At 39.1% G+C, this 15,138-nt stretch overlaps 2 protein-coding genes across 2 annotated transcripts in view; both read left to right on the top strand.

Moving 5' to 3' along the window:
- gapvd1 (GTPase activating protein and VPS9 domains 1) overlaps nt 1–15,138 on the top strand; it is a 748,782-nt gene that overhangs the window by 243,139 nt on the left and 490,505 nt on the right. The gene's annotated exons all lie outside the window — the stretch shown is intronic.
- On the top strand, nt 577–14,886 carry npc1l1 (NPC1-like 1). Its single transcript, XM_028456958.1, has 21 exons — nt 577–805; nt 4,304–4,465; nt 4,821–5,738; nt 5,961–6,254; nt 6,353–6,576; nt 6,660–6,760; nt 6,947–7,119; nt 7,518–7,646; nt 7,883–8,065; nt 8,136–8,250; nt 8,340–8,605; nt 8,761–8,850; nt 8,928–9,118; nt 10,719–10,846; nt 10,945–11,074; nt 11,959–12,014; nt 12,091–12,241; nt 12,958–13,189; nt 13,264–13,377; nt 13,793–13,955; nt 14,033–14,886. The coding sequence occupies exons 1-21, from the start codon at nt 764–766 to the stop codon at nt 14,236–14,238; spliced, it is 4,068 nt and encodes a 1,355-aa protein (XP_028312759.1). The 5' UTR covers nt 577–763; the 3' UTR covers nt 14,239–14,886.

The following is a 15,138-nucleotide window of genomic DNA, read 5'->3' on the forward strand; positions in this document are numbered from 1 at the left end:
GCATTGTTCTTTAATATACATTTTAAACAAGGAAGTGATTAATCTGCATGGGGGAAGAGGTGGATCAATACTGGTATAGCAGGAAGTCACTTAGTTTTCTTCAGACAAAAACAATTCGTTTATACTGGAGTGTTTTCAAGACATCAGCAGGTATAATTCTCACATCAGATACACTCAGCATTCTCTCTTAAATGCTGGGTTAAAGGTCGCGTTGCCAGCCACGTGCTGCACTTTGTGTGCACAGCCTTTACCGAACATAATGAAAAAACTGTCTTTACACCTGGCAGTGATTGCATGAGTCAGTATTAGTGTTATTCCCATTAGCAACCATCTACTGTATATGACTGTCAATATTTCCATTGGAGGTCCAAAGGTCCTCATGAAAAAGAAGAACTGGGTGTGATCATCTGTTAGGATTCCCCTCCATAGTTTCTCCCATCATTGTCCTGGTCTTCATAAACAGTATCAGAAATCCCTCCCATGTTAATGATCAAACAAAAGTATTGATCATCTGCAGACTGTGATTGGATGGCAGCCACATCGGACCAGATAAGAAAGCTGTGACACAGCAGTAATGACGTTTGACATTTTACACAAATAACTGTATCGTTGTGAAGTGACAGACACACGGTTGGCAGCAGGGAGAGGAGGACCTGGGTCTCTGTCTCATGTATCATCTAACAGGACATCAGTGATCAACTCACTCACTTTTACTCCACTTGAGGACGTTGAAACATTTGTGGCAAAAACACGCACAGGAATCATGATTTCTGCTGCTGCTCTGATCACGTTCCTGGCCTGCATGGTAAGTTGCTAGAATGTGTAAACTCTAATAATATGTAACGAAAGTATTTGAAATGTTTCAATGTATACAGTACAGCACTAAATAGACAGTTTGGATGGTAAAGACACAGATAAGGTTTAATGTAAGCAACTCTATCACACGTTACAAGGTATAAGTGACAATGGAGAGGGGAAAAATCTATTTTAAATCCAAAACTGTCTGATCGCCACAGATTATGATAGAGAACAACATTGTTGGGTTGTTTTGTTGTTTTAAATACATAAATAGAGATTATTGAAACATTGAAGGTCTCTTGGCTGTTTAAACTACAACAGTTGAACTTCAGAAAAGCCGTTCTAATCTGAACTAACCATAAACCTTATTAAAACTTATCTTTAAATGACATTAATCTCTTACTTAGCTCCTAATTTCATAAATGAATGTAGTAGTTGAATTAGTAGGTGGATAATGTAATTATTCTCTCAATGATGTTTTCACAACATAATATTAATGCTTGATATAAGAACATGTGGCAAATGTATGATATATTTTTCCATATGTTCCCAATAATAAAAAATAAAATAAAATGTTGACGTAAACTTCAGGGGTGGGGGTTAATATTGCTTTTGAAACGTTTTAAAACGTTTTTCTAATCAAAGCATTTCATTAATAAGTATCAAAACCATATATGAAAGTTACCCGTAATAATAGATATCTGTTCAGTAAAAATCTTTAAAAAAAAACTACTTTTTTTGGATTCCCAGTTATGTCTAATTAGTCTAATGGTCTTGTTGTTTTTCATTTCTTCCTCCCAGTAGACTCATGTTTTTCTAACTCTGCCTGATAACAAGTGTTACGGCAGAATTTACGGTTGACCTCATTTAGTGACATGATTCATTGCTCTGGTTGAATGATGGAATCCAGGAGAAGCATTGATGATTTTATATAAAAAGTTTATTCTATTGCTAAGTAAAAAGGTACAAGATGGAACAAAGTGAAACAAAATTAGCGTCCGTCCAGGCGGACGTCCGAAGGAAGTGCCGCGCCCCGCTCCAACAGTTTCAAAGCTTAAGCTTTTTATACAGATAAGAAAAGGTCCCAACAGTGAGAGACAAAAGGGAGGGAGTCAGATGCCCATAGTGGAAATGTTGGAGGATGATGAAGATGTTATGAGAAGGTTTGGCTCCAGTCTTTATCTGTCTTGATAAGTGTGTACGTCAGTGTATGTCTGCATGTGAGCAGAGATTCTGGCCTTGGCAGAGACTGTGCTGCACTGAGTACGCTCTGTACTGTTTAATCATGATTCAGCTGTTCAAAAGTGTAATGAGTAATGGAGTCGTCATGTATTAAAACATGACAAATTGTACACATGAACATGCATTTGACGATATGATGATGAATATAATAATTGACCATAACACAAGGCACAGCAGTGGGTAACCTGAAGGACAGCAGTACTGTAGAGCTGCTATCCTTCTGCTGCATCCCTACATGCACATACTGCATTCACCAATAAGGGCGACCGTGGCTCAGGTGGTAGTGGGTCGTCTTCTGATCGAGAGGTTGGGGGTTCGATTCCTGTACCTGACTATGTGTCGAAGTGTCCTTGGGCAAGACACTGAACCCTAAGTTGCTCCCAGTGGTTGACTAGCGCCTTGCATGGCAGTCCTGTCCCACTGGTGTGTGAATGTGAGAGTGATTGGGTGAATGAGCTGATGTGTAAAGCACTTTGAGACTGTTTCAGTGTGGTGATAAAGAGCTATATAAAATCAAGTCCGTTTACCATTTAGTCTATTTACCAATACAAAATGCATGCACTGCATTTAGGAACTCTCCTGAAGGGTATCAGCCCTCCAGGACCACTCATGTTCATCTCTATGGGGGTAAAATTACACTTTGTATCAAAGCAATTACTTGATTTGCATTTTTGACGTTTGACGAAAAACATAGTTGTGATTATTATTTTAACTAAATGTGTCATTCAGATAAAAAAAATATAAATTTTAAAAGAATATTTCATATTGGTGTACAGTACATATATTGTACATACAAAAGTGCTTTATGAGACTAACCTTGAACTTATAAAATTTATGTGAATGACCTTCACTTCCAATAAGCTGACACGGCAGGACAAAAATATTAGAACTCGCTGTGACATTTATGACTCCAATTTCTACAATATGACTGATAGCGAGCATAACAACCTGTTGGAGGCCCCCAAAGGATAAAAATAGGTCTTTTATTAATAAAAGGTAAATTGGTATTTTTAATTTGTAATTATTGAAATCAAAAATATAATAAGATACTAAAAATTGGTCTATATTCTAGACAGTTAGGATAGAAGTAGAAGTATGTAGATATTTGTTTCACTCCTCTGTGGAAAAGAAGCCATGCGAGCAAAGCAAGTCATGTTAGTGCCACTACTATCCACTGCACTTACACCAGATGCTGCTTCACTCGATAAACTCTTAGTTTGTAAGTAAAAGTGGTGCTGGCTTGGAGTAGTCAGACAAAAGCTAATGCTAAAGCTAATAGTGTCAGGACTTTGGTCACTAAGTATAAAGGTCCAGGGTGTAAATCCTACAGTGCACCATATTGCTTTCTCTTCATTAACGCCCCAGATAGCACGCATTCGTCTCCGATGTCGGCCTCAGATCGTGCGTCGGCATTCTGCTCCTAATGCGTCATTTTGTGTGTTTTTTCCCCTCAAATCGGTGATGCCACTTATACAGTTGTAGAACTGTAAAATGTCACTTCAATGAAGCTGTTTTTGTGCTGGGGCTCTTTTGGCTTTGCTGCTGAAAATACATTAATGATCATGAACTGTGTCTCTTTTTATGTTGTCCACACATAATAAGCTATTTAGTGGTAATATATTGTTTTTTGTTGTTGTTGTTGTGATATTGCCATATTCCTATCAGATTTAAGTAAATACTTGACTATGAATATGGAGATATTTACTAATTGAATGATCCGAGCTAAATAAACGGTAATGTAAGCAGTAGAGAGGCGATGTCAGGTGAAATGTTTGTGTGCTATCAGGGACATCATAAGCATTGATTTTAGAATGAAAATTGCAATTTTATTGTACATTTCAGGCATATGAAAGAACTGTTACAGCTACTCAGGGTATATTATTTCTCCTTGATGACATTTGGTATACCCTGAAACTGCAGGAAATACACAAGCCTTCAGATAATCTACTGTGGACTAGGAATATTGTTGGTCTAAAATGAATACGGAAACTTTTATCTGACTTGGCAATGTGGATACTTTAAAAGATCGATTTTACAGCCAAATAAATACAATTTGGGCTCCTAATTTGTGTGATGGTTACGTTTAATATTTCACACTGGTAGCCCAAATGATGTCTCTTGATTGCATGTTCTCATTGAGCTTTGGTCTTTACTCTGTACACTCTAGTTTGACCTCACATTCCAAAATCAACACATGTTGCTAGAATTGGGTTAACTGAAGTTATGAAAATGACATTTTTGGACCATTTTGTCTCATTCACAGGTGCCTTCCCAGGCCCAGCATGAGCCCGGTTACTGCACTTTCTATGAGGAGTGTGGTCGTAACCCCTTGATCGATGGCGCTCTCATTCCCCCCATTGTTCCCTGTTACAACTACAGCCAAGCCCGATTTCTTACTGGACAGCACTACAGGAGACTCAAAGAGGTTTTTGCATTCCACTGCTCAAATAAACATCTAGTCTATTGTTTTTTTCAGATTTTTATTTTTGCATTTTGTGTATTGTATTCTTCTTTTATTTTTGCATGTCTTTATTGTGGGGCAGCACAGTGGAGTATTGGTTTGTTATCACTGCAAGCATACTCTAATTCTATGTCCCAGAATGAAACTAGAACCTTTTTGCGTGCTTTACGCAAGTTCTCCTTGTGATTGTATGAAACTCTAGTTTCCTCACACAGTCACAGTTCAAAAACAACTTTAATAATAATAATTTTTGATCCATTATTTTATATAAATTGCCTCAGTTGCTTGTGTTTTGAAAGGACTTGTGTCTCTTCTGCAGGTGTGCCCTATTTTGGATCGTGGAGAGGGCAACACATTTGCATGCTGCTCCATCAATCAGCTCAAATCCCTGGAAATGAGTCTGACTCTGTCCAAGGCCGTGTTGAACCGCTGCCCTTCGTGTGCTGAAAACTTTGCCCACATGCACTGCATTAACACTTGTAGCCCTGACCAGACGCTGACTGTCAATGTCACAAAGGTCATGAATGTCACCTATCTAGGAAGGACCAGGGAGGCGGTGGTGGGTTACCAGTCATACATGACCACCTCTTTCGCGGATGCTGCTTTCACGTCATGTAAAAATGTCAGGATTCCAGCCACGGGAGGATTTGCCATTTCCACCATGTGCGGGCGGTACGGCGCCAAGCTGTGTACCCCTCAACGTTGGTATGATTTCCAAGGTGACTCCAGTAATGGTTTGGCCCCACTGGACCTTGACTTCAAACTGATTAAAGATGGAGACACAACAGATGTTCCTAAAGGTATCGTTCCATACGATGGACAAGCTTTGAGATGTAATGAGAAAACACCATCAGGAAGTCCGGCCTGCTCCTGCCAGGACTGCCAGGAGGCGTGTCCGAGTGTGCCGCCTCCTCCACCTCCCCCTAGTCCCTTCAGACTCATAGGAATTGATGGGTTTTTGATCATTTCTATCATCCTGTTCTGCGTCCTGGTAGCTGCTTTCCTGTTGTACCTCTCTGTGTCTTGCTTCATAAAATCTCGAGAAAAGGATGAAGAAAAAGGAAAGATGATGAAGAAGAAGAAGAAAGACAAAAAGCAAAGCAGCAGTGATGTGACAGAGCAGGTCATACACCCAGAAGACGTGACTTGTACTGACAAGAACAGCTTGGTGGCTCAAGCTTTCCTAAGTTTGCAGTTTCGTTTTTGGGGAACAACCATGGCCACTTACCCTCTCAGTGTAAGTACTTTGAAGATGATTCAACCTTGTTCAACAAATCAGTCTACAAAAACTGTCAAACGGTGCACTATCATGTGCATTAGGTTCAACAAAGTTACATCAGACAAATAATCTTCTTTGTTTGAATATTTTGGAGAAATGAGTTCCACCATTATGATTGTATGCATAGCAAATAAATGTTGCTATAAGATACATTTCAATCCTGATGCTTCCTTTTTAAAGGTGCTCTTCGCCTCAGCCTTAGTGGTGGCCGTTTTTGCTGCTGGTCTTAAGTCCATTGAGCTGACCACAGACCCAGTCGAACTGTGGTCAGCCCCAAACAGCCGAGCTCGCCAGGAGAAAGACTTTCACGACAAATACTTTGGCCCCTTCTTCAGGACCAATCAGCTGATTTTAAGAGCACCACAAAGGGAGGGACACATTTACGACTCACTGCTATTTGGAAAGCAGAACTTCAGTGGGATAATAGCCAAAGATCTGATCATTGAGCTGCTGGAGCTGCAGAAACAGTTACAGGTAAAAAGTTAATCGTTAAAAGTGGTATTGGCAGTTTTTGAAAAAGTTGAGCAGGTCATTTAAATCAGCTGATTCCTGTTTTTTTGTGCCAAACTTAGAACATCACCTTCTGGTCTGATGACCTGAACCGCACTGCCAGTGTGAAGGATGTTTGTTATGCTCCGCTGAACCCATCCAACCCCTCCCTGACCGACTGTGCTGTCAACAGCTTGCCACAGTACTTTCAGAACAGTCTGGAGAACATTAATGCTAAGGTAAATATGACAGAGCTGGGAGTGACCAAGGAGGTGGACTGGAGAGACCACCTGATCTACTGTCTTAAGTGAGTATTCAAGGGAAGAAAGTTGATTCTACACAGACTTTATTATATAACTCATCATGTCCACCATTATCTCTTTTCAACAGTTCCCCACTATCTTTCAAAGACATCACTGATTTGGGATTGAGCTGCATGGCTGACTATGGAGCTCCAGTCTTTAGCTTCCTGGCAGTGGGAGGCTACAAAAGTGAGTGACTTAAATGTCTTAAATGTCAACTGGACTTACTGTGTGTATCCACCGCCACATTCCAACCTGAGAATCAAACACTGTTTTATCTCTGTCTGGCTGTATCACCTGTAACAAGTCCATGGATCAATAGTACCAGATTACCTTGACCTGTATCACTAACATTTTATGAGTTGTGTTTCCAAGATGAAGACTTCACCAATGCAGAGGCTTTAATCATGACCTTTTCACTGAACAACTACCCTCGTGACGACGTCAAGTTCAAAGTGGCCTTGCAGTGGGAGACCGAGTTTCTAAAGATTGTCCAGGACTACCAGAAAAACCCCAAAACTAACTTCACCTTTGCATACATGACAGAGGTAAATAAATTGATTCAATCAGCAATATGACGATGGTGTAAATGAATAATTTCTTAATGAGCAGGGCCACTCTTAACATGACATGTTCTTCTTGTTTATTGTCATTATTCAGTAAATTTAATATCTGAAACACATAGGACAGCAACCCTCCAGGAGTGGAATTCTAACTCTTTGTACATTTACATGGTTGAAAATGTTTAATCTATAGTTGCTCAGATAGTATTTTGCTAGTTCTAAAGTTAAAGCTCTAAACTTTTAAAGTTCTAAAGTTCAAATTGTAATGTTCTGAAGTTCAAGCTCTAAAGTTTTGAAGTTCTGAACTTCTAAAGTTTCATTAAGTTCCAAAGGGTGACAAAGCTGCACATGATCTATCACTGATTTATCATTTTTGTGTGCAGAGATCTCTGGAGGATGAGATTAACCGTACAACAGCTGAGGATATTCCAATCTTTATGATCAGCTACGCTGTGATCTTTGTTTACATTGCCGTAGCACTGGGAGAGTACTCCTCCTGCTCACGTATACTGGTAAGGCCAAAGTATGCATTCATTACGTTACAATGTCAGTGCATTCATTCACGTTATTTGTACTTGCCGTGCGTAGGCCTGCACAAGGCTCAGCTGATAAAACAGTCCTTATCACTCACCAAATGTGATAAAACCAAGCAGTGCAATGTTTATCTTTACAGTGCAGATATTTATCAGCTGGGAAGATATTCAATACAATAAACCTAAAATAGGATGTTTTTGTCGTTCTTCTCTAGGTGGACTCCAAGTTTCTGGTGGGTCTGGGTGGGATCTTGGTGGTGGGCTGTTCCGTCCTGGCTTCCATGGGTTTCTACTCCTGGATCGGCATTCCCTCCTCACTGGTCATCCTGCAGGTCGTCCCGTTCTTGGTGCTAGCGGTTGGAGCTGACAACATCTTTATCTTTGTTCTGGAGTACCAGGTATGGGGCTGTGCATGGATGAGGATTTTCAAAGGGGATTTGTTGTGTTGTGACTGCTGTTTCCTTTAAGAGAGATGTACGAAAACCTGGAGAGAAGAGAGAGGAGCAGATTGGTCGAGTTCTGGGAAACGTGGCTCCCAGTATGCTGCTGTGCAGTCTCTCTGAGTCTGTCTGCTTCTTTTTAGGTAGAAATATTGTCATATTTCCATTGGTTTTGGGAGATTTACATTTAGTCAAAAAGACCTATATGCAACTGATCTGCGTTCTTCTTCAGGGGCTCTGTCTACTATGCCAGCAGTGAAAACCTTTGCCCTGTATGCTGCTTTGGCTGTACTCATGGACTTTATCCTGCAAATGACAGCATTTGTAGCTCTGTTGTCATTGGATGCCCGGCGCCAAGACAACAACCGCTGTGAACTGCTGTGCTGTGTTAAAGTATCCAGTAAACATTCCAACAAACCCAATGAGGGCTTTCTGCTGCCCTTAATGAGAGAATACTATGCCCCAATTCTACTGCACCGCTTCACCAGGATATTAGTGGTAAAGTATCTAACCAGAGTCCTACATGTATTCTCAATCTGTTACCAATGAAAATGTAAAGGGATTACATCTATTGAAAAAGATAATGGCTGAATCCACATTTGTTTTTGAGTCATTTGGACTTACTGTGTGATCTTCATCTATGTTCTCCACAGATGCTGGTATTCATTTTCATGTTCTGTGGATCGTTGTACCTCATGATGAATGTGACAGTGGGTCTGGATCAGGAGCTAGCTATGCCATCAGTGAGTAAATAAAGGGGTTTAACACAAAGCTGGTGTCAGCGTTCTCCTCCTGATGTCCAGTTTCGTCCCTGTTGCAGGACTCTTACATGCTGGACTACTTCAAATACCTGTACACATACTTTGAAGTGGGAGTCCCTGTGTATTTTGTAACAAAAAGAGGCTACGACTTCTCAACCGTGGCGGGCATAAATGGAACGTGCTCGAGCGTTGGCTGTGATCCGTTCTCAATGACACAGAAGATCCAATACGCTGCAAACTACCCTGATCGGTGAGTGTGTGAGAGATAGTTTGACTGATCTAAAGAACAGAATCAGTCGATGAAGGTTTTATTCCAAGTTGGACTTGGTTCACCTTCCTCTTTCTACAAGGTGGACTCAGAATCTGCTTGCCACTGACCTTGAACTTGCTGATATGACAGCAGCTTGTATATAATGGCCAATAAGATTAGATACAGAGCTGGTTACACAAAACTAAAGAGCAGATAAAGGCGTCCTCAACTGATTGACGTGCACCAGTTTTTTTCATCATAATTACCTCCATTTAAACACATCATCAAATCCTTCTTTAATTTAGTTTTGTGTTATTTCATTGATATAAATGTGCTGTAAATGGATCAGTCATTGACAACGTAGATCACAATAATGCTTTTATTGTAATTCCTGATATTTATTGGTGCTAGTTTCCCAAGCTTAATGTGTCTTAATAACAGAATGACAACTTTAAGCTTAGCATTAAATTTATTTTTTCCCTTCTTTGGAACACCTTATATTCAATTCAATTATACTTCGTTTATATAATAAATACAACAAGTCATAAAGTTATGTTTAAATGAGAAAGAAAAATTCTACACAAGCAAGCATCAGCAACGAGCAAGAAAGGAGGTATAAGTTAAGTCTCTAAATAAAAACTACAAAATATATGAATATGATCATTAAATAACTCAATATCATAAATGGTTAATAGACATTACAGGACAATAAGGCTGTTTCATTGCACAAATGCGAGGCAAAAAGACCAGCTGCAGTTCTTCCACTTTCATTGCATGAATATACAATTGCAAAATAAAATAGTATAAAAGTAAAAGTAAAAAAAAGTAAAATAAAATAACTGCACTCTATTTACAAATATTAAGAATGTGATAAATGCACTTGTTTTAATATTGCACTGCTGATATTGTGTTATGCACTTGTAAGACCAGGTGGATTATCTCAGTGTTGGTTTAAATTGCATAATGATGGAATGAATGAGTGATAATTAAAGAATTTAAAGAATCTAATTTTGTAAATAAGTTGAAATAAACAATATTTAGTGCAATGGTTCCTACCGTAATTTGGATCGTCACCCCAGTTTGATATAAAAAATTTCTGGCGACCTCAAAGACAATTTTTTTGAGAATGAGTTTTTGATCATGTTTGAGCTCATATATCTGCATTTCAGTTTAACTATATTCACAAAGTGAAAGTGTAGAAATACAGTTGAAGACTGTGTTGTTTTAATTTAAAACTAACTCCAGGTGACCCTACAAGAGGTTTCCGACCCAAAGGTTGAAAAACCCTGATTTAATGGCTCCTGAATAGATTGATTTCTATAGTTTTTATCACTTCTGGTCATCTCACGCCTGGGGTAGAACCAAGACTGACCGTTTATTTGTTAATTTCCCTCTCTCTCTTTTTTCTCTCTGAAGTACCCACTGTAGTGCCATTATGTACCCCTAGGGGTACACGTACCCCAATTTGAGAAACACTGGTCTAGATCTTTTTCTCCTGTAAGCAAACTGATGGAGGTGAAATGTAAGAGGAAGACCTTGCATGATGTGTCCATCTCATCCTAAAACTTTTATATTTGTGTATTCATCTTGTGATTGGTAGATCATATTTGGCCATTCCTGCTAACTCCTGGGTGGACGACTTTGTGGACTGGTTAAACCCTGGATCAAAATGCTGTCGGCTCTACACCTTAGGCCCAAACACTGGAAAATTCTGCCCTGCAAGCGAATGTGAGTATACATCTGCTTAGAAAACAACTCATTGAGACTCAAACTCATCTGGGAAGAAGTTTTTTAATCACCTCTTCTCCTTATATCTGTCTGTACAGCTGCGTTTCTCTGTGGACGGAAATGTATGAAAACTCCTTCAGACGGAGTCCTCAGGCCCAATGTGCAAGAGTTCAACCGTTTCCTTCCTGACTTCCTGGGAAACAGACCTGACCTGCAGTGCCCCAAAGGGTGAGTTATGGCAGTTTCAGTTTAGTTTATTTCAACAGGGGACAGTGCAATATAATAAAACACGTGATTAAACATGAGCAAGAAAAGAGGCAGAATTAGCCAAGGAGGCTATTTTTCATCTGTAGTCCCCTGGCCATGATGTTAAAAAAAGCAAAAAAAATAAAATACATTAAAGTACATTAACATGACAAACATACATGACAGAAAAAACGAATCAAGACCACAGTAACAATAAGTTGACACATTAGACAACATTAATTTTGATAGCTTTCTAATGGCCTTAAAGTACTCTGATTAGCTTGGGACCAGCTTGTTAGACAATAATTAAAATGGCTAAAAATAATTGAGTGTAAAAACATTTTTGAGGCCTCAGTTGACATTTCATACCGGATTGATCTAAAATTTGAAAGATTAAATTTGATTGTTTTGCATATCTTATCAATGTGCGCTTTAAAGGTGAGATGTGAATCAATCACCAGTCTGAGATATTTATATTTGGGGACCGTCAGTAGCTTTCCCCCCACAACATACATTTCAGGATCATGGGAAGCACTCTTGGTTTTACTGAAAAACATGGAAACCGTTTTGGAAACATTAAGCTGCAAGCAGCACTCTTTCAGCTAAGATGTAACGCGTTCCATTGATTTGGTGAGTTTGGCTGCAACAATATTTTTGGAACGACCATGACAAAGTAGAACCGTATCGTCTGCGTACATTATGCACTTGACTTTGGGGCAGACCGTGGGCAGATCGTTAATGTAAAGGCTGAACAAAAGGGGACCTAAAATCGATCCCTGTGGTACTCCTGTGGCAGCAGTTTATAGTACAGATACACACAACTATCCAAAACCTGCCATGTGAATGCTTACTGTCTTTGTGAACAGTGGTTTAGGAGCCTATGATACAGCTGTGGTGATAGATGAGACTGGAGAAATAATAGGTAATAAAGCTTTCAATATGAAACATTTATTTCACAATGAAATGATGCTAACAGGAAATGTTCTTTTTCTCTCCAGCCTCTCGGTTCATGGCTTACCACACACCCCTGACCAACTCTCAGGAGTTTACTGCTGCGCTGTTAAAGGCCAGAGAGCTGGCAGACAACATCACCCTCGGAATGAGACAAATCCCAGGAACCTCACCGGACTTTGAAGTGTTTCCTTATACGTAGGTTTCTGCTTACCTCGTCCTAAACAAGTAAAAACAAACAATTCAATCTGAGTAGTTTCTGATTAAGTGATGGTTCTCCGTCATCAAAGTTAAGATTCAAATTTGTAAACTAAGGGGTCACAACGGGCTTGAGAACTGTTTCCAGTCAGTTAAGGAGCAGTTTGTAGATCAGTGTTAATTTTGTTGACAAAAAGTTTTGGTCAGCTACCGGTGACAATAACAAAACGATAAAAAAAAAAAGAGAACAAAAACGATATCAAAATATGTTGATCTTTTCATTAACTAATAAAAACAAAACGATAATGTTCACATGGGACTAAGTTTCTTTTTTGGAAGCTATCCAATTAAAACTACTATTTTTGCGTGAACTGAAAGCTGGACAAACCGGTAAGTGATTCAACAGGAAATAATCTGATTGCGTTTGCAGACATAAGACGTCTCATGTTGTCTTACACATTGATCACGTCAAATCTGTCCTTGTGTATTTACAAACATTAATACCATCCCGTACTAGATTTATCAATGGTAATTTAATCTCTTCTGTATCTGTAACAGATTTAATCGACTAAAATCTTAACGTAATTTAGTTGACTAAAACTAGACAATAACTGAAATAGTCCTGATGACTAAATTATGACTGAAACAAAGTTAAAGACTAATCTAAATTTGCTGTCAAAATCAACACTCTTTGCTTGCTTTTCTGCTTGTTCCAGGGTAACAAACGTATTCTACGAGCAGTATTTAACCATTGTTCCTGAGGGACTCTTCAACATCTCAATGTGCCTACTGCCGACATTTGTGGTGTGCTGCTTGCTGCTTGGTTTGGACCTGCGCTCAGGCCTACTCAACCTGCTCAGCATTGTCATGATAACCGTGGACACTGTGGGGGTCATGACGCTGTGGAACATCCACTATAATGCAGTGGCCTTGATTAACCTGGTCACGGTAAGAGCATCCTGGTACAGAGAAACCAATACATCATAGTTTTCTTGGAATCAAATGATTCTGTGGTTTTTCAGGCCGTGGGGATTTCTGTGGAGTTTGTGTCCCATATGACGAGATCCTTTGCCCTCAGCACTAAGCCCTCAAGGGTGGAGAGAGCAAAGGAGGCCACGGCCAACATGGGAAGTGCGGTAAGTAACAGAAGAGGAGAAACCAACCAACAGCAGATTTTGGATAATCACTCAAATACTGTTCTTCAAATAAACAATGGTGCCAAAATGTAGTTGATAAATGATTAATCTAAATAAATAAATAAATATACAAACAAACTATGTGAGGGTAAAACCCATTATTAGTAAATACATCAATTAAAAACTCATGTTCTATTTTTTAAATTATGAAAAAAAGAGTTATCTGCTTTTGCAAATAAACTTTCCCTATTTTTATTTTGCCAAGTAATGGTTGTATGGGAATAATCTAATATATGCAATATGGTACGATTAAAGATTTTAAGGCATAATCTAAATATAGATGGCAATAAAGTTGTATTCTAGAAGTGAAAAACACACGTGTAAATATATAGTGAGATCCTTTTGTATCCTAAAGGTGTTTGCTGGTGTTGCCATGACGAACCTGCCAGGCATCCTTGTGCTGGCGTTTGCTAAAGCTCAGCTCATCCAGATTTTCTTCTTCCGACTGAACCTTGTCATCACGCTACTGGGAATGGCTCATGGCCTTGTTTTCCTCCCAGTGCTGCTCAGTTACTTTGGTCAGTATTTTTATGTTCCTTCTCTATTTACATTGTGCACTTGAAGGAAAACTTAAATCTCAATGTTTGTCTTTCAGGTCCCAGCGTGAACAAAGCTGTGCTGCTGCAGCTCCAGCAGGCCAAAGCAAAGCTCGACCAGGACCAGGAAATGAAGAACAACAGCAGACGAGCCTATGACAACATAAGCTATGACAATAACGAGAAATCAGACACAGGCGACGAGGCCTGGAGCTCCTCAAAGGCTATAGAAAGGGACGTGGAAGAGAGGATGGACAGATTCTAAGGAACAACGATCAAGCTCTATAAGCAGATACCTCCATGTGCCGTTATTCAGTTATTCATCTAGTACATACCTCCATCACAAATGGACACAGAAGATAACAAGATACGGTCGTGCAATACTTTGGTTTGAGTCACTTTCATGTCCAGTGAAAATGTTCAACTGTGGAAGCAGAATAGACAGAAATATCGAATAAGTGATTTTGTATTTTTATTCTATCATTGATTGTATTTTGTGTGAGAAAACATCACTGTTGCACTATTTAGAAAACATACACTCCAGCATTTTAATATAGTATCTTCAATAGCAGTATTATGCTGCAGGTGTATGATTGGTTCAGCACAAACATGCCTCTATGAATCTCTGTGGGATCAGGAATGCCATTCATCATCACTCTTTCCAGTTACTGCCATCAGGCAGGTGGCATCAAGTGTCTCTGGGTCAGAAAAACATAGAAAACACTCCTTCATCCCCTCTGCAATAACTGCCCTGAACAAAATAACACTTAAAATGATTTGTATCAGTTTCTCTTTAAATGGATCTTCATTTACATGTTTGAATGTGGTGTATTTATTTTTGATGTGGTCGTGTCAAAAAAAACAACATTCTGTCACTGTTACAGGACAGACAATAAAGTTTCTTATTTTAAATGTTCAGATTCAGTGAATAAAGAATGTCATGTCTGACATGGCTGATTTAAAGAAGTCAGGATTGTTTAGATTTAGATTATTATTATTTTATTAAAGAGAGCAATCTCTGAGTCTGTTTCAGTGTTGAAATGCATAGTCAGATTAATATAAACGGGCTTCAATTCATCTTATATTTGACTTGAGACCTTGAAAGAAATAAGCAGTGTTTTCCAGCCATGGTTGGATGTCATTAAGATTTTTGGAGCCAAAAACA

The sequence above is a fragment of the Gouania willdenowi genome, chromosome 9 (genome assembly GCF_900634775.1).
Source record: "Gouania willdenowi chromosome 9, fGouWil2.1, whole genome shotgun sequence".
In the NCBI taxonomy this organism is placed as follows: domain Eukaryota; kingdom Metazoa; phylum Chordata; class Actinopteri; order Blenniiformes; family Gobiesocidae; genus Gouania; species Gouania willdenowi.